This window comes from Canis lupus, chromosome X (assembly GCF_003254725.2).
Source record: "Canis lupus dingo isolate Sandy chromosome X, ASM325472v2, whole genome shotgun sequence".
Taxonomy (NCBI): Eukaryota; Metazoa; Chordata; class Mammalia; order Carnivora; family Canidae; genus Canis; species Canis lupus.
In genome coordinates, this window is record NC_064281.1 from 70,095,846 (window position 1) to 70,121,138 (window position 25,293).

Below are 25,293 nucleotides of genomic sequence, written 5' to 3' on the forward strand. Positions count from 1 at the left end.
AGGATATACTCTCAAACTTTGAAACTTTGATGACCTATGAATATTCTACAATGGCTAGAAATGTTATTCTTCTGGGAAACTGGCAAATGTGTTTTGTTACTTTGTCAAAGCTGCTATCTACATTGCTCTCCAGAATTGGGTATATCTTGCTTGAAATATGCTAACTTCAAAAGATAGTAACATATTTCTTTGTTTTGAGAAAAGCTGTGAATATTCCTATTCATTCCTTATTTCTAGGAAAAAAGTCAGATTGTAAAACCAATTGCTTCCTTTGAAAATACCCTCTGATAAAATTAAGTAAATTCTGATTCCAAAATTTAACATGATAAGATTTCATAAGAGAACAACTCTTCTCTTTGTATATATACCAATTCTATTTATCATTTGTAACTTTCTAAGATACATTTCCTGGCTCACATATTGTGCTAGTGAGTTTGCAACAAATGAAAAACAGATGATAATTTATTTAGTTCATTTAGTGATGTGTGTGATATGATAAATGTGATATCTATTTGATAGTCACACAGATGTCAGAAGATACTTAGGAAAGTATAGGATGTGATGGAGAAATAAACTCACTTCTACTATGATTCTACCCAAGAGCTGAGGGATTATGTTGTTAAAAAAAAAAAAAAAAAAAAAGAAGAACCCTGAGACCTAGAGAGAAGAGAGACAGGGAATATGGAATTGTCAGTGCACATGCAAATTTGTGTAAAGGAAAGATACTAGAGGAAAAAAATAAATACTGGGTCACAGTAAAGTTATATTTTCTGTACAAAAGAGGCTCTCCTGTAATGTATATAAATATTCCCATAGGACTATGAGATCTTTCTATTTTTAATTCCATACTTATCAAAAGAATCTTTTAGTTATCCTATTAGTTGCTAGGGCTGTCATAACAAAGTACCACAAACTGGGTGGCTTAAATGGAAATTTATTTTCTTGCAATTCTGGAGTTTGGAAGTCTCAGACTGAAGTATTGGCATGGTGGTTTCTTCTCAGGCTTCTCTCTTCAGCTTGCAGATGGCCATCTTTTTCCCTGTATCTTCACGTGGTCTTCCTCTATATATCCTAAACTTTACTTATAGAACATAAGTCATTTGGATTCTACCCTATTGACCTTATTTTAACTTAATTACCTCTTTAAAGACCCTATTATCAAATAAAGTCATATTCTGAGATACTAAGGACTTCAACATATAGATTTTATGAGGACACAATTCAGCACACAACAATTATTATTTCAGGTTTCCACATAAATTAATACAAAGAATGATTCCATATAAATTTAAAACATATTTTTTGGCAAAATACTTGTGACTGTGAGTTACCTTTCTAAAGTCTGATCTGTGTGGGGAATTAAATATCCATTCCTGAATAACTGTTCTGGGCACTGGCATAGGTGCAGGGCTAGAAAGACCAAGGCAATACATTTCTTGACCTTGAAGAATTTGCAGTCTAAAGGAGGGAAAACAATATAAACAAGGAAGTACAAAAAAGTGTGCTGAATATTACTACAGAGGAAATGCAATAATGAAGGATCAAATTCAGCTAGACCCATGGTGACCCAATCAAGGTAAAAGAATATATTAAACCCTAAATACTGCCCAATTAATACTACTGCTTAAGGTATTGGAGCTTATTATTTTTAAGACTTGGTTTATTGGGATCCCTGGGTGGCGCAGCGGTTTAGCGCCTGCCTTTGGCCCAGGGCGCGATCCTGGAGACCCGGGATCGAATCCCACGTCGGGCTCCCGGTGCATGGAGCCTGCTTCTCCCTCTGCCTGTGTCTCTGCCTCTCTCTCTCTCTCTGTGCGACTATCATAAATAAAAAAATAAATAAATTAATTAATTAAAAAAAAAAAAGACTTGGTTTATTCATCTAGTTTGTGTTTTGCCTAAAGACTTAAAACTTGTTTGATATAGATTTTTTTTTATAAAACTTTATAAAGTGTTGTTTTTATTTGCAGAAAAAAAAAAAGCTTAAATATGTTCATTTTTTGTATTACTGTGATGGTCATGACTTTGCAACGTGTGTTATCCAAATTAAAAATCCATCTTGATAGGCTTTTATAAGTTAAGCCATTGTTGAACTCAAGGCTATATATAAGAACTCTGAAATCAAGGACAGTAAAAAAATGTATACCTGAATTGTTTGCCAAAACTAGAATAATCTCTAATGATATATAAGAACTGGGTCAAAGGTCGTGAGATAACCCAACTCATTATCAAATATTTTATCACTTAGCAGATATCTATCTTATAAAAGTTGTCCTACAGTTCTCTGCATATACTAGTGAATCTTCATTATAGATCTCTCTTTAGTCTTTAAAGATGCTCTTAGAAGTAGAAGAAGGTTTTTGGTCACCAAATGCCACAAAGAAAAGGTCAGAGAATCCTCTTTTGAGTAGTATATTTAAAATGGTATGAGTTTAACAGATATGAGTCTAAGAAACAAAAAGATAAATGGTATGACAAATGCTAACTTAAGGGCAGAGTTATTAAGGGTTGATAAACTCATTCCATAAAGAAACCAATGTTTTCTTCCTTAGCTTTCTTCAAAGCTATATGACTGAGATTTGAAATATATAAAATGAGAAGGTTCAACTAAATTAATTTTATGGTCCTTGTCAAGAATTTTGAAGGGTCTGAGATTTTACTATATATAAAAGTTAACAAGTTAGTTGGGCACAGTTTCATAGATGCTGGCAGAAGACACAAAACTCCAGGCTCAAAGTCAAAGAAAAGTTTATTAACACCAGTAACATCAGTATTTATACCAGCTCCCTGAACTCCAATTCCCACCGGGTAACTTAAAGAAGACTAGAAGATCCATGCAGTAGGGTACATTATTAAGAGGGGAATCCTGAGTTTATCACTTATAATGGACAGTAATCTCTGGAGGGAAACACCATCTCTATTTTTTATGGCTGTTCACCATTCAGAATTATTTTTTAATTGAGATATAATTCACATACCATAACCCTTTCAAAGTAAACAATTCAGTGATTATGAGTACATTCACAAAATTGTGCAACCATCACCATTTTAGAATGCCTGAACACTTTCTATCACCTGAAAAATAAACCTCATTCTCATTAGTAGTTCTCATTCTTCCTCCTCTAAACCCCTAGGTTTAAACCACTAACTTACTTTTGTCTATGATAGGTTTCTTTCACTTACCATAATGTTTTCAAGGTTCATTCATGTCGTAACATGAATCAGTTTATTGTTATGGCTGAATAATATTCATTGTATGGATATAACACATTTAATTTATCCATTCATAAGTTGATGGACATTGGGTTGTTTTTTTTTTTTTTTTTTTTTTTAAATTTTTTTTTTCAATTTTTATTTATTTATGATAGTCACAGAGAGAGAGAGAGAGGCAGAGACATAGGCAGAGGGAGAAGCAGGCTCCATGCACCGGGAGCCCGACGTGGGATTCGATCCCGGGTCTCCAGGATCGCACCCTGGGCCAAAGGCAGGCGCCAAACTGCTGCGCCACCCAGGGATCCCTGGGTTGTTTACATCTTTTGAGTATTATGAATAATGGTGGCATAAATATTCACGTGTAAGTTTTTGTGTGGACATATAGTTTCTATACTCTTGGTTATATAACTGAGAGTGAAATTGCTGAGTTATATGGCAACTCTAAGTTTAACTTTTTAAAAAACTGCCAAAATGTTCATTAATGCAGCTGTATCATTTTACATTGGTACCAGAAAGGGTTCTAATTTCTTTATATCCTTGCCAACACTTACTATTTTCTGTTTTCTCAGTTGTAGCCATGATAGTGAGTATGAAGTGATATCTCATTTTGGTTTTGATTTGCATTTCCTTAATGGCCAATATTGAACATATTTTCATGTGCTTATCAGCCATTTTAATATATTCTTTTGAGAAATGTTTATATAAATCCTTTGCCCTATTTTTACATTGGATTATGTCTTTTTAGTGTTGAGTAGAGTTCTTTATATATTCTAAATTCTAGACCCTTAATATTTTCTGTGGATTATATTTCCACTTTCTTGATGGTATCCTCTGAAGTACAAAAAGTGTTTCATTTTAATCAAGTTCAATTTATCTGTTGTTATTGTTTGCTTGCCTTTGGTGTTTTATATATAAGAAACCAAAGTCAGGAATATTTACACCTCTGTTTTCACTTAAGAGTTTTATAAATTGGGGATCCCTGGGTGGCTCAGTGGTTTAGCGCCTGCCTTTGGCCCAGGGCACGATCCTGGAGTCCTAGGATCAAGTCCCACGTCGGGCTCCCGGCATGGAGCCTGCTTCTCCCTCCTCCTGTGTCTCTGCCTCTCTCTCTCTCTCTCTATCATAAATAAATAAATAAATAAATCTTAAAAAAAAGAGTTTTATAAATTTAGTTTTTCCATTTAAGTCTTTGATCCATTTTGAGTTAGTTTTTGTATGTGATGTGAGGTGGAGATCCAACTTAATTGTTTTTCATGTGTATATTCTGACTCAATGCCATTTGTTGAAAAGACTACTATTTCCCCACTGAATATTTCTCTTGTCAAAAATCAAGATTGAAAGTCAGTGCAGAATTGACAGTAAAAGGATGGTGTTCTAATTAGTGGGGTTAAAGGAGAAGTAGTCTTTGCCCTTGGGACTGATTGGATTAGGAAAATGGTTTCATTCCTAGAGGAAGGAGGCATTCTTCTCAAGTGCACATGGAACGTTCTCCACAATAGACTACATACTGGGTCACAAATCAGGTTTTAACCAATAACAAAAGATTGGGATCGTCCCCTGCATATTTTCAGACCATAATGCTTTGAAACTAGAACTCAGGCACAAGAAGAAATTTGGAAGAAACTCAAACAAGTCGAGGTTAAGGACCCTCCTGCTAAAAGATGAAAGGGTCAACCAGGAAATTAGAGAAAAATTAAAAAGATTCATGGAAACTAATGAGAATGAAGATACAACTGCTCAAAATCTTTGGGATACAGCAAAACAGTCCTAAGAGGGAAATACACCACAATACAAGCATCCCTCAAAAAATTGGAAAAAACTCAAATAATTACACAAGCTAACCTTGCGCCTAAAGAAATTGGAAAAAGAACAGCCACTAAAACCTACATCAAGCAGAAGAAGAGAGTTAATAAAGATTTGAGAATAACTCAATGAAATAGAGACAAGAAGAACTGTAGAACAGATCAACAGAACAAGGGGTTGGTTCTTTGAAAGAATTAATAAGATAGATAAACTATTAGCCACCCTTATTAAAAAGAAAAAAGACTCAAATGAATAAAATCATGAATGAATAGGGAGAGATCACAACCAATACCAAAGAAATAAAAACGATTTTAAAAACATATTATGAACAGCTATACGCCAATAAATTAGGCAATCTAGAAGAAATGGACGCATTTCTGGAAAACCATAAAGTACCAAAACTGGCACAAGAAGAAATAGAAAACCTGAACAGGCTGATAACCCAGGAGGAAATTGAAGCAGTCATCCAAAACCTACCAAGACACAAAAGTCCAGGACCAGATGGCTTCCCTGGGGAATTCTATCAAATGTTTAAAGAAGAAACCATACCTATTCTACTAAAGCTGCTCGGAAAGATAGAAAGGGATGGAATACTTCCAAGCTCGTTTTATGAGGCCAGCATCACCTTAATTCCAAAATCAGACAAAGACCCCCACCAAAAAGGAGAATTATAGACCAGTATCCCTGATGAACATGGATGCAAAAATTCTCAACAAGATACTAGCCAATAGGATCCAACAGTACATTAAGAACATGATTCACCATGCCCAAGTGGGATTTATCCCCAGGATGCCAAGTTGGTTCAACACATGTAAAATAATCAAGGTGATAGATCACATCAACAAGAGAAAAAGCAAAAACCATGACCCTTTCAATAGAAGCAGAGAAAGCATTTGACAAAACATAGCATCCATTCCTGATCAAAACTCTCCAGCCTGTAGGGATAGAGGGAACATTCCTCTTAAAAGCCATCTACAAAAAGCCCACAGCAAATATCATTCTTAATGGGGAAACACTGAGAGCCTTTCCCCTAAGATCAGGAACAAGACAGGGATATCCACTCTCACCACTACTCTTCAACATAGTACTAGAAGTCCTAGCCTCAGCAATCAGGCAACAAAAAGAAATAAAAGGCATTCAAATTGGCAAAGAAGAAGTCAAACTCTCCCTCTTCACAGATGACATGATACTCTACATAGAAAACCCAAAAGCCTCCACCCCAAGATTGCTAGAACTCATACAGCAATTCGACAGTGTGGTGGGATACAAAATCAATGCCCAGAAGTCAGTGACATTTCTGTCCACTAACAATGAGACTGAAGAAAGAAGAACTAAGGAGTCAATCCCATTTATAATTGCACCCAAAAGCATAAGATACCTAGGAATAGGGCAGCCCTGTGGCGCAGTGGTTTAGCGCCGCCTGCAGCCTGGGGTATGATCCTGGAGACCTGGGATCGAGTCCCATGTCAGGCTCCCTGCATGGAGCCTGCTTCTCTCTCTGCCTGTGTCTCTGCCTCTCTCTCTGTGTCTCTATGAATGGATAAATAAAATCTTTAAAAAAAAAAAAAAAAAGATACCTAGGAATAAACCTAACCAAAGAGGTAAAGGATCTATACCCTAAAAACTACAGAACACTTCTGAAAGAGACTGAGGAAGACACAAATAGATGGAAAAATATTCCATGCTCATGGATTGGAAGAATTAATATTGTGATAATGTCAATGCTACCCCGGGAGATTTATAAATTCAATGCAATTCCTATCAAAACACCATGGACTTTCTTCAGAGAGTTGGAACAAATCACCTTACAATTTGTGTGGAATCAGAAAAGAATCCAAATATCCAGGGGAATATTGAAAAAGAAAACCAGAGCCAGGGGCATCAGAATGCCGGATTTCAAGTGATACTACAAAGCTGTGATCATCAGGACAGTATGGTACTGGCACAAAAACAGACAATATTTCAATGGAACAGAATAGAGAACCCAGAAATGGGCCCTTAACTCCATGGTCAATTAATATTGGACAAAACAGGAAAGACTATCCCCTGGAAAAAAAGACAGTGTCTTCAAAAAATGGTGCTGGGAAAATTCGACAGCCACGTGCAGAAGAATGAAACTGGACCAATCTCATTCACCATACACAAAGATAAACTCAAAATGGATGAAAGATCTAAATGTGAGACAAGATTCCATCAAAATCCTAGAGGAGAACACTGGCCACACCCTTTTTGAACTTGGCCACAGCAACTTCTTGCAAGATATATCTATGAAGGCAAAGGGAAAGAAAAGCTAAAATGAAGTCTTGGGACTTCATGAAGATAAAAAGCTTCTGCTCAGCAAAAGAAACAGTCAACAATACTAAAAGGCAACCTACACAATGGGAGAAGATATTTGCAAATGACGTATCAGATAAAGGGCGGGTATCCAAGATATATGAAGAAATCATTAAGCCAAACAGCAAAGAAACAAACAATCCAATCATGAAATGGGCAAGGGCATGAATAGAAATGTCACCAAAGAAGCCATACACATGGTCAACAAGCACATGAGAAAATGCTCCGCATCACTGGCCATCAGGGAAATACAAATCAAAAGGACAATGAGATACCACCTCACACAAGTGAGAATGGGGAAAATTAACAAGGCAGGAAACAACAAATATTGGAGAGGATGTGGAGAAAGGGGAACCCTCTTGCCCTGTTGATGGGAATCTGAACTGGTACAGCCACTCTGGAAAACTGTATGGAGGTTCTTCAGAGTTAAAAATAGAGCTACCCTATGACCCAGCAATTGCACTATTGGGGATTTACTCCAAAGATACAGATGCAGTGAAAAACTTAGAATCCTGCATCCCAATGTTTATAGCAGCAATGTCCACAATGGCCAAAATGGGGAAGGAGCCTCAGGGTCCATGATAAGATGAATGGATAAATATTTGTCTATATACACAATGGAATATTACTTAGCCATTAGAAATGATGAATACCCACCATTTGCTTCAACGTGGATGGAACTGGAAGGTATTATGCTGAGTGAAGTCAACTGAAAAAAGACAAACATTATATGGTATCATTTATTCAGGGAATATAAAAAATAATGAAAGGGATTAAAGGGGAAAGGAGAGAAAATGAATGGGAAATATCAGAGAGGGTGACAGAACATGAGAGACTCCTAATTCTGGGAAACCAACAAGGCATAGTGGAAGCGGAGGTTGGCGGGGTGGGGGGGTGACTGAGTGATGGGCACTGAGGGGGGCACTTGACGGAATGAGCACTGGGTGTTATATGTTGGCAAATCGAACCCCAATAAAAAATATACAACAAAACAAAACAACAAAAAAAGAATTTTAACATGTAAAGCCAGTTGTATGTCAAGTATATGTCAAATAAGGAGTTCAGAGAATTACTCAGAACTCTAGGAATAATAATTGTAGTTAATATCTATTGAGTATTATTTTTTAAAAGATTTTATTTTATTAGAGAGAGAGAGAGAGCAAGAGCACACAAGCAGAGGGATAGGCAATGGGAGAAGGAGAGAGATAAAGAAGGAATCTTAAGCAGACTCCATAGTCAGCATGGAGCCTAACATGGGACTCAATCTCATGACCCTTAGATCATGACCTGAGCCAAAACCAAGAGTTGGACAGCTAACCAACTGAGCCACCCAGGCACTCCTAGCAAGTACTTATTAGGTGCCGGGCACTATACTAAGCATTTTATATATATTAATCTCATTTTCAAAGCAACCTAGAATGGAGGTATTATTCTTAACCTCATTTTATTTATGAGGAATCTAAGGCATAATAAATTTAAAATACTTGGCTGAGATCCCAACATCTTGTGAACAGTGGAGCAAACCATAATATACACTTCCTCTCATAATAGTATCTCCAATGTATTCACTGCTTTATGTAGCAGACCATGAGTATGTGAGTTTGACATCTGACATGTACTATATTATATCATTTAATCCTCATCAGCACTATGAAGTACACACTTTTTTATAGAGGAGGAAACAGGCACAGTGGGACTAAGTAACATGTCACAAATTATATCGCAACTAGAGGAGGACAGAGATTTGAACCAAGGATCTTTATCAGCCAGGTGAGTCCTACTGGAAAATAGGTTGAAGACTATTTTTTTGTTTAGAAGTTGGGCTGTGGTGCACGCAGATGGATCTGATACTTGCCTTAGGCAGGTCACTATTTGCCTGATTCTGAAGGCATTTTTTGCATGAATCCCTCACTGCCTTGGTTTACTTGCCCAACTAGATAGTCAGGTACCTACAACAGCTGGCATTACAGTGGAGACTGCTAAGACTTCCTAACTGATTAACCACCTCTTTGCCTCTCCCCAATACTTTACAGATAAGTTGGTTCCCCCAGGTCCTTTACCCCAAATATCTGGGTTTCTACCAGTCCTAGTTTCTTTTTTTAATTAATTAATTAATTAATTAATTAATTTATTTATCTATTTATTTATTTATGATAGTCCAGAGAGAGAGAGAGAGAGAGAGGCAAAGACATAGGCAGAGGGAGAAGCAGGCTCCATGCACCTGGAGCCCGATGTGGGATTCAATCCCGGGTCTCCAGGATCGCACCCTGGGCCAAAGGCAGGCGCCAAACCGCTGCGCCACCCAGGGATCCCCAGTCCTAGTTTCCTCTCCTTACAGACTTTGAGTTACTGATAACCGTAAAGTCCCCTAGCAGAATGTATATAAATTATGATATAGGCTGGTTCACAAACCATCTTATTTGGATTTAAATATATTGACTTCCTCATAGATCCATTGCTTTATGTTGGCATTAGGAATTCCATGCACAGTTGAGAGCTGTAAATGTAGAATAAAGCAGTTTTATAAGCCATACTCCCTGCTGAAATATCAAGGGTGTGGATTACATTAAATGTCTTAATTCTTTCAAGCACCCACTCAGATTATTTTGGAAAATAAATATATCCCCTCCCCTTGACCCTATTCCTAGCCTTGGAGCCACTTGTTCTCTCTGGTATACAGTATTGAGTGTCAGGGTATTAGAGTTTCCTTAAATCATCAGAAGCAACCAATTCATCTCTTTTGTTCATTTACCAGTTTTGCTTTGCTCCACTCCTGAAAGTTCCTGCTGTTTTGGATTTGATCCATATCATACACCATTTATCCCTGACTCTATTCTTGCCCTCCATTCAAATATGGCTTATTATTTCATTCCATTTATTGTTACATTTAAAACATGCAGTTTAGCACTTTTAAAACATCTGAATGGAAGAGGTTTTCTTTTTTGTTTTTTTTTTTTTGTTTGTTTGTTTTTGTTTTTTTTTGAGAAGGCAGCTGGAATGACAGAATTCAATATACTACGCCTTCAGTATTCCTCTCCTTCATGCAACGTCATCTCCCTTGCTGGTACCTTGGTTTTTCTTTTTCCTCTGTCCTATAACCCTTCTGCTCATGACTGTTTTCTTCTACTTCAGTGGTTCTCAAACTTTAGCATGCATCAAAATCACCTGGAGGGCTTGTTAAAGCACAGATTGCTGGATCGCAAACATAGTTTCTGATACAGTAAGTCTGGATTGCTGCTCCAGAATTTTAAGTACTAAGAAGTTTCCAGGTGATGCTGATGCCATTGGTCTGCAGACTATACTTTCAGAACCATTGTCTTTGGTCAACACTGTATATATATTAACCACCTATCTCCCCACTTGTTTTCTTTTTTTCTTTTAGATTTTATTTATTTATTCGTGAGAGAGAGAGGCAGAGACAGGCAGAGGGAGAACAGGCTCCATGCCAGGAGCCTGATGTGGGACTTCATCCCAGGTCTCCAGGATCATGTCTGGGGCTGAAGGTAGTGCTAAACTGCTGAGCCACCTGGGCTGCTCCCCCCCCCCACCCCCACACTTGTTTTCTAAGCCCTTTTTTGAGAATTGCCTTGATGTGCAAAGCTGGCAGGTGTGGCTACAGACCCTGATCTGCCATAATCACCCAGGGCCAAGTCTTTAAATTAGAACCAATGGGATGCCTAGGTGGCTCAGTGGTTTAGCACCTGCCTTTGGCCCAGGGCGTAATCTTGGAGTCCCAGGATCCAGTCCTGTGTCCGGCTTTCTGCATGGAGCCTGCTTCTCCCTATGTCTCTGTCTCTCATGAATAAATAAATAAAGTCTTCAAAATAAATAAATTAGAGCCAAGGATCTTGGGGTTACCCTAAAGGCAGAAATGCAATATACTCATTAGAGGTAAGAACTCAGAATCAAGATGTAGGATTTATGTTCAAAAGCTCTTGAAACATATTCCCAAAGTGTTTTTAACTGTCCAAATTAAGCTAGTTCAGCATTCTAGAAGTAATAGTGAGGAAAAATAAATTTAGAAAATGAAATGTAATCTACTCCTGATTAACCAACATAAATGTGGTTTCTCATATTCATATTTGTACTAATTTTCTTTCTGTATGTGTGTCATTATTAAATGGACATGCTTGTATTATATATATATATTAACATGATAAAATATTTATCTGAGTGCTTTGTGTATGCTTTTTAGTGTATAAGGATATATCTAAGCAATCCTTATTTTACTGTCATTTGCATGTTATAAACCTCTAGCATTTAGAGTAGGCTTCTAGCACACAAATAAAATTATGGAAGTCAGTCCAGTTTCTGATACATTCTGAGTATGGCTCCCCCTGATTCTTAGTTTCAATTTGACACCTTAGACTTAGTCTCCACCCTATATAGACCCTGTACTCTGTATCTGGTCACAGGCCAACACCAGCAGAGACTTTCATGGAATAGGGAGTGAATGGTTTAAGTTATTACATCTGGCAGGGTGAGAAGAATGATGAACTAAAGAAGCAGGGGAGAAAAAAGAGAGACAAGTAAAAGAGAAAGAAGCTGACACACACATATATGTCAAGACTAAATATTCTATGAAAAATACTAGGCTGTTTTTCCTATTTGGCTGGTGAACTGTTTCTGAAAGCAATCTCAGAAGTGGAGTTCTAAGCAATGTTAGCTTTATTTTAATGTATTTATAGTCTTTCAAATGTGTATTGTTTCCAAAAAAGAAATCTGCTCATCAGTTTCCTGATTTGTCTTTAATGTCACCAAAGACCTTGTCCTTTCTGACGTTAGCTAGCTAGCTACCATCTCTTCAAAATTAATGTATTTGTTCTGCACTGTTATAATATATAATTTGTTCTAATCTGTTATTGCACTTTCCAGGATCCCATCCTACCTGTCCGATTTTTTTCTTAGCATCCAGCCATCCAGTTTAAAAAATATTTCTCCTCCCAGATTCCCAATCTGCATGCCAGTAGTATGGTACCATTACCATCCCTGTCACACTGAACTGAAATCTTAGCACCTACCATGAGTAATAACCTGCTAAGCTAAATCCTTGGATGACTTCTTTCCCCTTCCCATAGTCAAAATGAGCTTTCAACAAACCCTCCTTCTTTGGTTCTCATAACCTTCCCCAGTCTCTTCCTTGGTGATCTCACCTACTACCACATTTTCTACTAATATTGCTACGTAAATGACTCTAAATCTTCATCTATCTCCAAACTTTTTCAGAAACACAAGATCTAATGTCTAATGATGTCTTCATCTGCATACTTTTTAAAATAATAAATTTATTTTTTATTGGTGTTCAATTTGGCAACATACAGAATAACACCCAGTGCTCATCCTGTCAAGTGCCCCCCTCAGTGCCCGTCACCCATTTTGTAGGCAATCAGCATTATATTTTTCAAAATATATTTCTCCTCTTTAATTCCCAATTTGCATTGCAAAATTATCACTCTCCCTGTAACTCAGTATTGAAACCTCAGAATCACCTTCTACTTTTCCCATCCCCCCATTTCCTATATCAGGTCATTAAATCCTATAAATATGACCTGTGAAGTCTGTTCCCATCTTTCCGATCTTTCTTCTACTGTTCTAAATCATAGTCTTATTATTGCATATCTATCATTGACATATATTATTAACTGCTTTGGGTCCCTTGAACCAGCCCAACTCAATAATGCATCTCATGTTCACCAACCATCAAGTTAAGCTATGGATGCCTCCATGCTGTTTACCATTGATTTTCCTTCCTCCCTTAAGACACCTAGTTATGATCCTGGCTGTAACTTATAAACTCTTGGATCCACAAGCCAAATTTAATAGGGACTTTAGTCCTTTGCACTGTGTTTATTTTTTGACTCTTGGTTTTTCTTAGCAGGTTTTACCTTGACTCACTTTTCTACTTCCTCCTTCTCTGGACTATTCTGGATATCTGCACTAAGTCAGGTTCCTATAGTTGGCAGTCAGGTTGAGCTAACATACTCATTCTCCAATAAGAGAATGACTTTTGAAAGTGGTGTCCTAATTTATCTCCTTGCTTCCAGTTTCTCATCTATAAACCATTCTAAACACTAATGCCAGAGCATTGTTCTTAAAACACAGGTCTAATCGTGTTTTTCCTGTTCATATATTTCTGTCAACTCTCCACAGTTACAGAATAAATTTCAGCATGGCATTCAAAGTCTTCCTGATTTAGTGCCTCTTTCCTAGCTTTACTTCCCATTACATAATCATAAAATCGACCCTTCAGCTCCATTAGATGTCTATTCAATTTCCAAACCTAGCCTACATTTTCCTTTCTCTAATTTTTTACCCATGTCGTTCCCTCTCCCTTAAAAGCACTTTCCTCTCATTTCCAACTTTTAGGGTCCTGATATTTAAAGGCACAGCTTTTCCATAAGACCTTCCCCATTCTCTTCCTCCTTTATAGTTCTGTAATATTCTTTTTCAGTCAGATGAGTTCTTATCAGTTGGCTTGAGTATATATCTTAAGTCAAATGAGATCATGAATAGTGTTATCATTCAAGTATCCTTAGCACCATGCCCTGGACATATTTACTACTCAATGGTTGTTAACATAATTAAACTTATATGTTTAAGTTCTAATATGCTAGCTAAAATATTATTTTATAGTCCTACATCACATTTAATCATCAAAAATGTTGTAAAAAGAAAAAGTAATCTAAAGACAGTCATATATTATTGGAAGATCACATATAGAGCTTTGCCTGCAATGGAAATGCTTTATTCTGTAGATTTGGGATTAAGCTCAGCCTTGTATATTTTAATTTGGCCAATATTGAAGCCAAGACTTTCAGGCATTTTGATGGTATAAAATAACAACATGATGAATGATTAAAGGATGAAAGTTTTGATGCAAAGCAGGGTTGGTTCATAGGATTTAGAGGCAGTTCTACCCTTATGTAATATCAGGGTGTCAGGTGAAGCTGCTAGTACTGATGAGATGGCAGCTCACATTAGTTTTTGTTTTGAATACAGTAGAAACCCAGTGTTATGAGGCTATTTGTAAAGAAAATAACAATAAATAAAATAAAAGCAGCAATAAAATGGATATCCTCACGTCTAGTACTCAAGAAATTACCCAGTGATCAAAGGTCTTTTCCAAAAATTTTCTTAAAAATTAATGTGCATATCTCAAAGAAGGCTTTATGAATGAATCTGATGCCAATGTAGATGCACATTTTAGCTTCTAATATGTTGGAATGGGGCGCCTGGGTGGCTCAGTCGGTTAAGTGTCTACCTTCAGCTTAGGTCGTGGTCCTGGAGTCCTGGGATCAAGCCCCAAGTTGAGTCCCATGTCAGGCTCCCTGCTCAGCAGAGAGTCTGCTTCTCCCTCTCCTTCAGCCCCCCCCTCCCACTGCCCCTGCTCCTGCCCTCTTACTTACTCTGTCTCTCTGAAATAAATAAATAAAATCTTATGAAAAATAATATTGTGGATTGGAAGACTTAAAAATAAGAACTATGTATTTGCCACTACTATGTAAGGTAATATGTAATTTAATGTAATTGGTTTCTGGGTTGTCCTGTTTAGTTTATTTTTTTAAGATTTTATTTGTTCATTCATGAGAGACACAGAGAGGCAGAGACACAGGCAGAGGGAGAAGCACGCTCCATGCAGGGGCCCGATGCGGGACTCGATCCTGGGACTCCAGGATTACACCCTGGGCCGAAGGCAGGTGCTAAAGCACTGAGCCACCCAGGGATCCCCTTACTAAGTTTATATAAACTTCTAAAAGTTGTTCTGGTACATAATATATACTTGATTAAATATGGTGTTTGTGGTCATTTCCATGACACCAGGCCCTGGGTCAGAAGGAAATTCTTCTATTATATCATTGTATAGAAAAATCAAACCCCAAATTTCCTGCTTTTGCCAGGAGAGGAAGGACAAGATTGGTGTTCACATGAGAATATCAACTCTTTGCAATTGTAAGTAAGGTATAGCTTGTCATTGTGTGTATAGCAGGGGACGTGGCTTAAATAACTGATCTGTATTTATGTCTGAGAAACAAATAGGTAATAATGAACAAATAAAAATTGATGTGGAATGGTTGAACCTTGAAAATATTATTCTCATTGAAAGAATCCAATTACTAAAACACCATACATTATGAGATTCTATCTATGTAAATGTCTAGAATAGGGAAATCTACAATATAAAGTGGATTAGTGGTTGCTTTGGGTTGGGAGGAGTGTAGTTTGGGAGGACTGAAGAGGGGTTATAGTTAAAGACAAGATTCTTTTTGGTGTGACGAAAATATTCTAAAATTGATTGCAGTGATGGTTATACAACTGTGAATATGCTAAAAACTGCTGAATTGTATACTTTATTTATTTATTTTTTAAAAAATTTTTATTTATTTATGATAGTCACAGAGAGAGAGAGAGAGAGGCAGAGACACAGGCAGAGGGAGAAGCAGGCTCCATGCACCGGGAGCCCGACGTGGGATTCGATCCAGGGTCTCCAGGATCGCGCCCTGGGCCAAAGGCAGGTGCCAAACTGCTGCGCCACCCAGGGATCCCAATTGTACACTTTAAAAGGGTGAAATGTATGATTTGTGAATTATATATCAATAAGGCTGTTAAAATTTATGTGGGAGAATACATAAAACAAACTTTTTTGAGAGAGTGCATGTATGTATGGGGGGTGGGCAGAGGGAGAAGGAAAGAGAGAAGAGCTTGATCTCACAACTCTGAGATTATGACTTGAGCTGACATCAAGAGTCCAACACTTAACCAACTCTGGCACCCAGGTGCCCCAAAATAAACCTATTTCTAAGACTTGTCTAACTACTCATGCCTAGATATGAAAACAAGTTACAATTTACAGATGTCAAACATGTCTTCTTTAATTTTCATAATTATATATTTTGAAAAGGTCAGAAAATAAATCACAAGGTAAAAGAGACAATAGATTTTAGTTGCATAATTTTAGTCTCACTTTTAAGCTACATTTATCTTCAAGAGACTGTTTATGCATACTAATTTCTTTATATAGCATCCCTATTAAGTATTAAATATCACCCTTATTAACACTAATGTGTGTTTCTCTGATCCATGTAATTTAGCAAGTAAATTGAAAGTCTCCCCTCACTGTTTATTACTACACCTATGTCTTACTAACTTAAAGACTGGACAATTACCATTTATGTTCTGTTAAGGCACTCTTGAAAATTGCTTTGGGGCTTCGGGACTTTGGTTAGCAGGGAAGTCTGTTCTTTGTTAGCAACATATTTTCCATATAAAATTCAAAGGCTTGGCTTTCAGTATATTGTATAAAACCATAGGTGGCATGAATCTGGGAATTCTCAGCCTCTATTAGTCTCAACACTTTCCGCAAAAGGAGAAATTGGCCCTAGAGTCTTTTGGACTAATTTTTGTGGGACTATGTTTTAGCTGGCTTCCAGCCCCAATCCCTATAATCATCACAACTGAACACATTAACCTTTATACTTCAGGTAAGTGACCATTATTGGTCATTATTTTTTCCAGGCCTTTTCTTGTTGTCTACTTTTCCTCCATTGGGACCAATCTTGTCCGTAGTCAGAGAGGATTCAAGAAGAGTATTTTAATAGTTTGATTGCTTAGCATCAAGTGGACCTATTACTTCTGGTCCTACTGTGATCTCACAGAGGAGTTACAGAAACTGAGTGTCTTTGTTGCCATCTTTTATTTGCCTGTCTGTATCTGCCTCTCTTTGAAGATTTCATGTTATGCTAATTTCTTTAGGCCTGGTGCCCTGCCTTGTATAGCAGTATCTTGCCAGACCTCTTAAAAGATTACTAATTTGTTTCTTAATCTCAATCTTCATCACTGGATTCCTCCTTATCTGCTTGCCAGACTGGATTCTGTTCTCTGCCTGCCTGCCAGGACATCCATTACTGGACTTTTAGAGTCTAGCTGTCTGCCTACTGCCTACTGTTACATAATCCTTCTTTCTGCTTTACTAGCCTGCCCAGACTCTTCCTGTTGGTGACTTCAGGAAGCTTCTTAGCTTTCCTGTCCTGCTGTAATTAGTCCCTTTAGGTTTTAGGTACCAGGATCCTTGGCATGGCTCTGGCTGCAAAAGACAAATACCTTGAGATACTATCTTCCAGTTTGCTACTAGGTTTTTATTTCCTTGCACCAACATTTTAGTAATTCTTGTCTACTCATTCTTTTTCTTTGTTTCCTGTATATAATCTATGGAGAGGAACAGTTTGTTCCTTTCTTTGTTTAAGTTTTTATTTGAATTCTAGTTAATAGTGTAATATTAGCTTCAGATGTACAATACAGTGATTTAATACTTCCACACAACACCTGGTACTCATCACATGTGCACTCCTTATTCCCACCACCTACTTAATCCATTCCTCCACTCCCTTCCCTTCTGGTAACAGTTTGTTCTTTCTAGTCAAAAGTCTGTTTCTTGGTTTGCCTCTCTTTTTTTTCCCATTGCTCCTTTCTTTTGTTTCTTAGATTCTACATATGAGTGAAATGATATGGTATTTGTTTTTCTCTTATTTCATTAAAATAAAAAGCTGCTGCAAAGCAAAGGAAAAAATCAACAAAACTAAAGGGCAACCTATAGAATGGAAGAAAATATTTGCAAATGACATATCTGATAAAGGATTAGTATCCAAAATATATGAAGAACTTATAAAACTCAACACCCATTGTGAGTTCAAGCCCCACATGTGGCATGGAGTTTACGTAAAATAAAAAATTTAAAAAAGCCTCAACACCCAAAAAATGAATAATCCAGTTAAAAAATGGGCAGAAGATATGAATAGATATTTTTCCAAAGAGGACATACAGATGGCCAACAGACATGTGAAAAGATGCTCAGCATCACTGATCATCATGGTAATACAAATCAAAACTACAATGAGATATCACCTTATACCTTTCAGAATGGCTAAAATCAACAACACAAGAAAGAACAAGTGTTGACAAGGATGCAGAAAAAGGGGAACTGTCTTACATTGATGGTAGGAATGCACACTGGTGCAGCCACTCTGGAAAACAGTATGGAGGTTCCTTAAAAACTTAAAAATAGAACTACCCTATAACTTACCAATGGCACTACTAGATATTTACCCAAAGAACACAAAAATACTAATTCAAAGGGATACATGCACTCTGATGTTTATAGCAGCATTATCAACAATAGCCAAATTATGGAAACAGCCTATGTCCATTGATTGAAGAATGGATAAAGAAGATGTGGTAAAAATGTACAATGGAAAATTACTCATCCATAAAAAAGAATGAAATCTTGCCATTTGCCAAGGTGTAGATGGAACTAGAGTGTATTATGCTACATGAAAGAAGTCAGAGAAATATATATATGATTTCACTCATATGTGGAATTTAAGAAACAAAACAGATGAACACAGGGGAAGGGGAGGAAAAATAAAAACAGAGAGGGAGGCAAATCATAAGAGATTCTTAACTATAAAGAACAAACTGAAAGTAGTTGGAGGGGAGGTGGGTAGAGGGATGTGATAAATGGGTGATGAGCATTAAGGAGGACACTTATTGGGATGAGCACTGAGTGTTATATGTAAGTGATGAATCACTAAATTTTACTCCTGAAACCAATACTATACTTTATGTTAACTAACTTAAATTTAAATTTAAGAAAAGAATAAAAAGTTATTCTGCATGCCAGGGGCCAGACTAGCTCCTTACTTCTTTATTTTGTAACATTCCTGCTAAATATCTTAACCCATTACTACCACTGTGTCTTATATTCAAAGCTGCTTACATGCTGGGAAAATGCCAGAGGGACAAGTATGTTTCCGACTATTATTCAACATCTATGTTCTCACCATTCTACTCAAGCTCCACTGGCTCCTCAACATTATTGGTCAGTATTGTTTCCAGACCTTTCTATATGCTGTCTTTTCCTTACTTCCTTTCTTTGCTTTGCCTGTTCACATCTGATTTCTGCTTCATAGCTTGGCAGCTCAAGTTCTACATTCTCCTTCAAAACTTCTTCATCTATTCTAGGTCCAACCAATCTTACCTATTTATCATGTCATGTTGAATTTAGATTCAGTATCTCTAAGTTAGGCATATAATTTTCAATTACTCTTTCACAAATTTGTTGTTTTCTTAAGTAGATTTTATAGCTATTGAGGGCAGAGATTTTCTATTTTACAATATGTTTCATTACAAGTGTTTGTGTACCATGAATACCACATTAGCAATTGGTAAATAGGAGAATTATGTCAAAATAAGGTGGAAGTCCAGTTGGTTTACATGTGAATTTTCTTAGCACTTTAAGTTTTGAGGTGATGAGGAACAAGCTTTCTCACAATTAAGCTTAAGTCCTAACGATATATGAATACTTTTAGGAAAAAAAGAAGAATCTTGCACCAGACTCTGCCCTTTCACTATGACTGGTTTAGTGGTTTCAACAACCTGTAAGTTCCTTGCATTAAACTATCTGGTGAAGCTGTGATTACTGATAATGATGTTGTAAAGAAATTTTACCACATTTTTGAAAAAGTTGGGTACTCTTCATTTAGATTTTTTAAAAAAGATTTATTCATTTGAGAGAGAGAGAGAGAGAGAGAGAGAGAGCGAGAGAGCACTATAACAAGTGGGAGGGGCAGAGGGAGAGGAAGAGAGAGAACCTCCAGCAGATTCCTTGTGGAGCCCAATTTTAGGCTGGATCTCAGGACCAGGAGATCTCGAAGAGAGCCCAAACCAAGCCAGAAGCTTTACCGACTATGCCACTCAGGTGCTTCTCAACTAGATTTTAATTCTGATGAAGATAATATCTTAAAAGTGAATGCCCTTGAGGATCCACATCAGGAAGGAGGAAGCATGACGGCTACTAAGCACTGAGGGTTGTGATGCTGGAGCAAATGCCAGTGGAGATTTAACCTTGTTAATGTTTTTATTAAAATAGTTGTTTTCATTAGTGCTCTGATTATAAAGCTGCATTGGTTTTAAGTGATCTTCCCTAACCATGTTTCCATAGAATCCCTGTTCTTCTCAGTGTGCAATTCTATAGAACAGGAAATTCTTCAGGAAGACATATATGACATTATAGCAGAATGTTTGGTATTTTTTTCTGCATGGCATCTATTTTGGTGTTGGCACATAGTATATGCTTGATAAATACTTGCCTACTCTTAGACAAACTTTATATCACAAATGTTTTTCCACGACCCTAATGGTGGTTATGTCTCATTTTTGTCTAATCCATGTTTCCTTTCATTTCTCTATTAATGACCCAGATGGTTTAGAAGAGAACATTCATCCAAAGGGAGACACAGAAAGCAAGAGGGATACTATGAGGCTCATCAGAAACCTCTGGGGTAACAAATGACTCTGAGGTCAATTTGAAGAAAGACAGAGCCTAGCAGCCTTTTATCTTTCTTTTCTTCTGGGGCTCAGTTTTTAATGTTAACTGGGTGCTAAACTCGTGAGAAGCCAGAGGGAGACATCATGAGGTTAGCGAGTCTAACATAAACTTTTGATATCCTGATGTTAGTAGCCTCCTTCTTTTTTCAGCATGAAAGAAAAGATGTTTCTACATCCACCAAGCTATATGTGTGTCCCAGGAAGGTAAAAATAAAGGAATGTAGGTACAATTAGATCAGCCCTAGGACTGTATTGGTGAAGTGCCTGGTTCATAATCAGTAGACAAATCCTTGTAGGACAGCAGTGGTTTTTTCATGTGTTAGCCTCCAGGAGAGACCACTGACCCTGATGTAGGGAGAAAGGGTGTTTGCTTAATTACTGTTTACATTAACTAAAGCAAAATGCTAAAAAACAAACATCAAGAATGAAAATGGGGCTGAGATAATCATAGTAAAGTCAAATGTAAGCCATATCAAGAAGAGACTTCTTCAGTTCTTGCAGTAAAGATTATGCATCTTTTACACATACCTCTAACTGGATTTAAAATGAAGCTTCACTTGGTCTGAGGAGAGTGAAACTCAACTTTATATTCAAAATAATGTCAATACATTTTCAAGTCTATATACACACTACAAACAGAATTCATTTGCATTACAACACCTTCTCCCTTTTAAAACCACACCAATGAGACCTACACGTCCTTCATGATCTGGAAACTGCTTATCTGTTCTACTTCTCTTGGCAACAGAAGCCTTTTCCCCTAGATGTCCTCAATTTCTTAACCATAGGGTTGCTGCACATGCTATTGTCTTTTCCTTGGCCCAAAATGCTCTTCACTCTCTTTGCCTTGTGATTGCTCAACATAGTTTTGTTTAATATGCTTTCCAATAGCCTGAAAGCCCTATAAGAGCAAGCCACATCTGTCTTGTTCACTATTGTATCTACAATGCCTAGCACAGTACCTAACAGTAGGCTGTCAACAAATACAAACTTTAATTATATCCTTAAGACTTAGCTCAAACATCATTCTCTTTGGGAAAGCATCTTGGAACCTTGAAATTCTGGTGGTTTACTTCCCTCATGTACCTTAAGAGCTCCCTGCTCATATCTGTTGTACTGAAGTGCTGTTCTTTAATGGTCTGTCTCTTCCAGTAGACTATGAGGTTCTAAAGGGCAGAAAGTCTGTTCACTTCATCCTTCTAACTCAAATCACTCTGTATAGCACCTGGTATACCTTAAGGAGCTTAATAAATACCCACGGAGCAGATTATTGAGCCATGTTTGAGTTTGGAGGATTCTCACCCATATCCACATCTCTTAAACAGGAAATTAGATGAAAGCATTGGATAAATAGATCATGTCTTTCTGTAGCATGCATTTTTACTCAATTTTTCAGGAGGGGAAACATTTAAATAATTTAAATAACATATGGTTGTGTGCATATAGTGAGTCTTATTCAAAATATACATCAAATTTCAAGACAGAAACTTTGACCAAGCAAATTTACCTTAGGGTTCCTTGTTCATCCTGAGAGCATGTATTTCCTCTTCTGTGTTATTTTTGGGTAGTATACCACCTGCATGCTTAAAAAGAAAGTTAGTGACAATGACAAAGCCAGGATTAAAACTGTTTTTAGATATATAAGGTTCTTTTCACTCTACTCTTCCAGTTAATTGCCTTATCATATCTATAGCATGGTCAAATTTATCCTATTGCTCTTTCAATCAATATGCTCATAAAGCAATTAGATTCAGCATAGCTGAATTTAGGTTGAAGGGAAGGGCAAAAGAAATCATAGCCTGAAGATATCTGGATAACAGGCATATGGACATGTTAATAGTATCTGAGTTTACATTTCAGGCTTCTCTAGCATATGTGTTCTTATTCTATGATGGTTGTTCATTCGAATCCTGCACTCCTCTGTAATGTTCTCAGTGTAAACACTATTTTTAGAAGGCCCTGTTTAGATGTTAGAAATATAGCATGGGCCTCTTCCTGACAATTCAAGCACTAATGACTAATAATGCTTACAGTACCTGCAGCTGCTGCACAAAAATACCTAGCATTTGTCTAGAGATTTACATTTTATTTTTTTTTTTTATTTTTTATTTTTTTTTTATTTATTTTTTTTTTATTTTTTAATTTTTATTTATGATAGGCACACAGTGAGAGAGAGAGGCAGAGACACAGGCAGAGGGAGAAGCAGGCTCCATGCACCGGGAGCCTGATGTGGGATTCGATCCCGGATCTCCAGGATCGTGCCCTGGGCCAAAGGCAGGCGCTAAACTGCTGCGCCACCCAGGGATCCCGAGATTTACATTTTAAACAAAGCATTGACACACATGATCTTTCTCCCAACCCTGAACCTAAACTAGTTCCAGAAACTGAAAATAGCACTCAATCCAATTGCTAACTCTCTATAGGTGCTTTGGTTAAAGAGCCTTAACTGCTTCTCTTCCCCCAAGATTAAGTAGTGGATGCCTGCTGCTTCTACTACCCAGCAGCATGGGAATAAAGGAACAACTGTATTTCTTTGATCGCAAAGCAGTCATAGCAATACAAAGCACCCCCCTTTCCACTTTGACCCATACAATCTGTCCAGGCAATTAATCAGCACTCCCAGTGGTGGTTTTCCTATAGGATGCCAGCTGTCTTGCCAATCCACCCCTCCCACAGAGCTTAGCAGGACCACACCCCCAGAAAGGCCTCTGTGGGGAAGGTGCTGTGGCCCACACTAGTGGAACTGATACTCAGGTAGACCTGCCAGTGACTCACACTTGAATCCGTACGGGCCTCAGTTTCCCCATCTTTAAAATAGGCTACACCTCCTTTCTCTTGACTAGTTCCCTTCCATTTCACGCTAGGCCACTAAGGAAGTGAAATCCGTGCTTAACAGCAGTTTAAAGTCCTGTCCTTTCTTCTGGCTCCGGTCGCTGTGCTGGGCATGCTCAGTAGCTGGGGCCCGCTTGGCACTGGAAGTAGGAAGCAGCTTTCGGCGCCCGGGCGGCTGACTGCGGGTACTTTGATGAATCACGTGTGTCGAGGCCCTTTTAAAGAGATAGTCACCTACTTTCCCTGCACCCTAAACGCCGCCCTAAGGGCGGCGGCGCCAGCGACCGCGGTTATTGCAGCTGCTCAGGGGCAGGGCTTGCCCCAGCGCCGAGTAGTGGCAGCTGCGGCGTGTTGCGTCGTTGGGGGTGCCTGGGAGCCGGGAACCAGCTCCCCAGACAGACACACTCTCACACAGGAAGAGGTGATACCGGATCAGTTGGGGCAGCGGGAGCACCCCGAGGGTCTTCCCCAAGTTGAGAAGAGGTGGGGTTACAGGACACAGGTGTTAGGGCCGGAGAAAGATGGAGCAGCCCGGGGCGGCGGCGTCGGGCGCGGGAGGCGGCAGCGAGGAACCCGGTGGGGGCCGGAGCAACAAGCGGAGCTCCGGGAACCGGGCCCTCAACGAAGAGGAAACGAAAAACAAACCCAAATTGGTGAGTGCTCCCGCAGTCCCCGCCGGCCTTGGGGACAGCGAGAGCCCCGGGATCCATCGGCTGTTGGGCACGGAGGAGGGGGGGGCCGGGGCCCCTTCCCAAGGCTAACTGCGATCTCGCTGTGCTACTGGGGGAGCCGCTAAAGGAGCGGCCACGCCGAAGCGCGGAGACTGCGTGGGGGCGGAAGAGCACCCCCTTCGACCCCTTAACCCCTTTCTCTTATTCTGGGAGGCAGAGCGGAAAGGATAAAGGCCCCACCCAACTTGGGGAGACTCCGAGTACTGGGCAGGGTCTGTTGTTTGTCTAACTTGTGGGCACAGATCTTCCCGCGATTCCTTTCCTTCCCACCGCTGTCAGTTGCTGGGTTTTGACTCTTTAACGCTCAGTGTCCGGGCAGAAGAACCTCTCGTTTTCAGTCCAAATACTTAGGAGCCCACTCACAGACTTGCAAACCAGCCCCACCCTAAAAAAAACCACAGGGCGTAGGCTCCTAGTCTTTTTACTTTACCCGAAATCCAAGGAAGAGTCGCCTACGTGCGCTTTTTCCCGTTGCCTCTTGCATGTGCTCTCCCAAGAAACATTTCTTTGTAAGAGTGGGGGAAGCGTGGGAGTTCGAGGCTCCGTGAGATACCACCACCAACCGTTGTGTATATAATAGGCATTCAGTACAGTACTTCCACTTAGTTAAGAACTCTCAAAAGCAGTAAGGCTGCACAAGTTTCATTGCCCTGAAAAGTCTGTGAGCCAGTGGTAGCATTTCCTGCCATTGACATAATTTCCTGCCACTAATTTAGTGTGCTTAGGAATGTAATCTATAGGGCCTGGTAATAGGTTGGGAAATACTGGAGTTTCAACTCATCAGTTAAAAGGGTTCCTCTTTTTTTTTTTTTTTTATGAAAATGGTTTAATAGTGAAACTTAAGAACTGGTAGCATTAACAGAATATATTGACCATGGCAAATATGCAGACATTTATCAATAAAGTTTATAATTGGTGCTATGAGGGGAAATAGTTTTCCTGCACAATTCAGTTAACACTCCTGTTTGAAGGTTCTTAGACTAAATCTGAAGTACAAGCA

The 25,293-nt window shown here is 38.5% G+C and overlaps 1 protein-coding gene and 1 long non-coding RNA gene across 9 annotated transcripts in view; one reads left to right on the forward strand and one right to left on the reverse strand.

Annotated features, from left to right (window-relative positions):
• Positions 1-770: 770 nt before the first annotated feature.
• On the reverse strand, positions 771-25,021 carry LOC118353656 (uncharacterized). Of its 2 annotated transcripts, none has more exons than XR_004812923.2 (4): positions 24,724-25,021; positions 22,238-22,313; positions 8,008-8,059; positions 771-1,818 (listed from the first exon to the last, which is right to left on the reverse strand). It is a non-coding gene; the product is annotated as an uncharacterized LOC118353656 (long non-coding RNA). The 2 variants fall into 2 exon arrangements; XR_007409415.1 differs by lacking the exon at positions 24,724-25,021 and adding an exon at positions 23,506-23,764.
• The window catches only part of DIAPH2 (diaphanous related formin 2), a 1,060,012-nt gene continuing 1,058,402 nt past the window's right edge, over positions 23,684-25,293 (forward strand). For 6 of the 7 annotated variants that reach the window (XM_049107607.1, XM_025431781.3, XM_025431782.3 and 3 more), the window contains exon 1: positions 23,743-24,215. In XM_049107607.1, coding sequence (XP_048963564.1) covers positions 24,084-24,215 — 132 coding nt within the window. In that variant the 5' untranslated portion in view covers positions 23,743-24,083. Of the gene's footprint in view, positions 24,216-25,293 lie in introns of all 7 variants that reach the window. The other variant, XM_049107608.1, reaches the window with a different exon arrangement.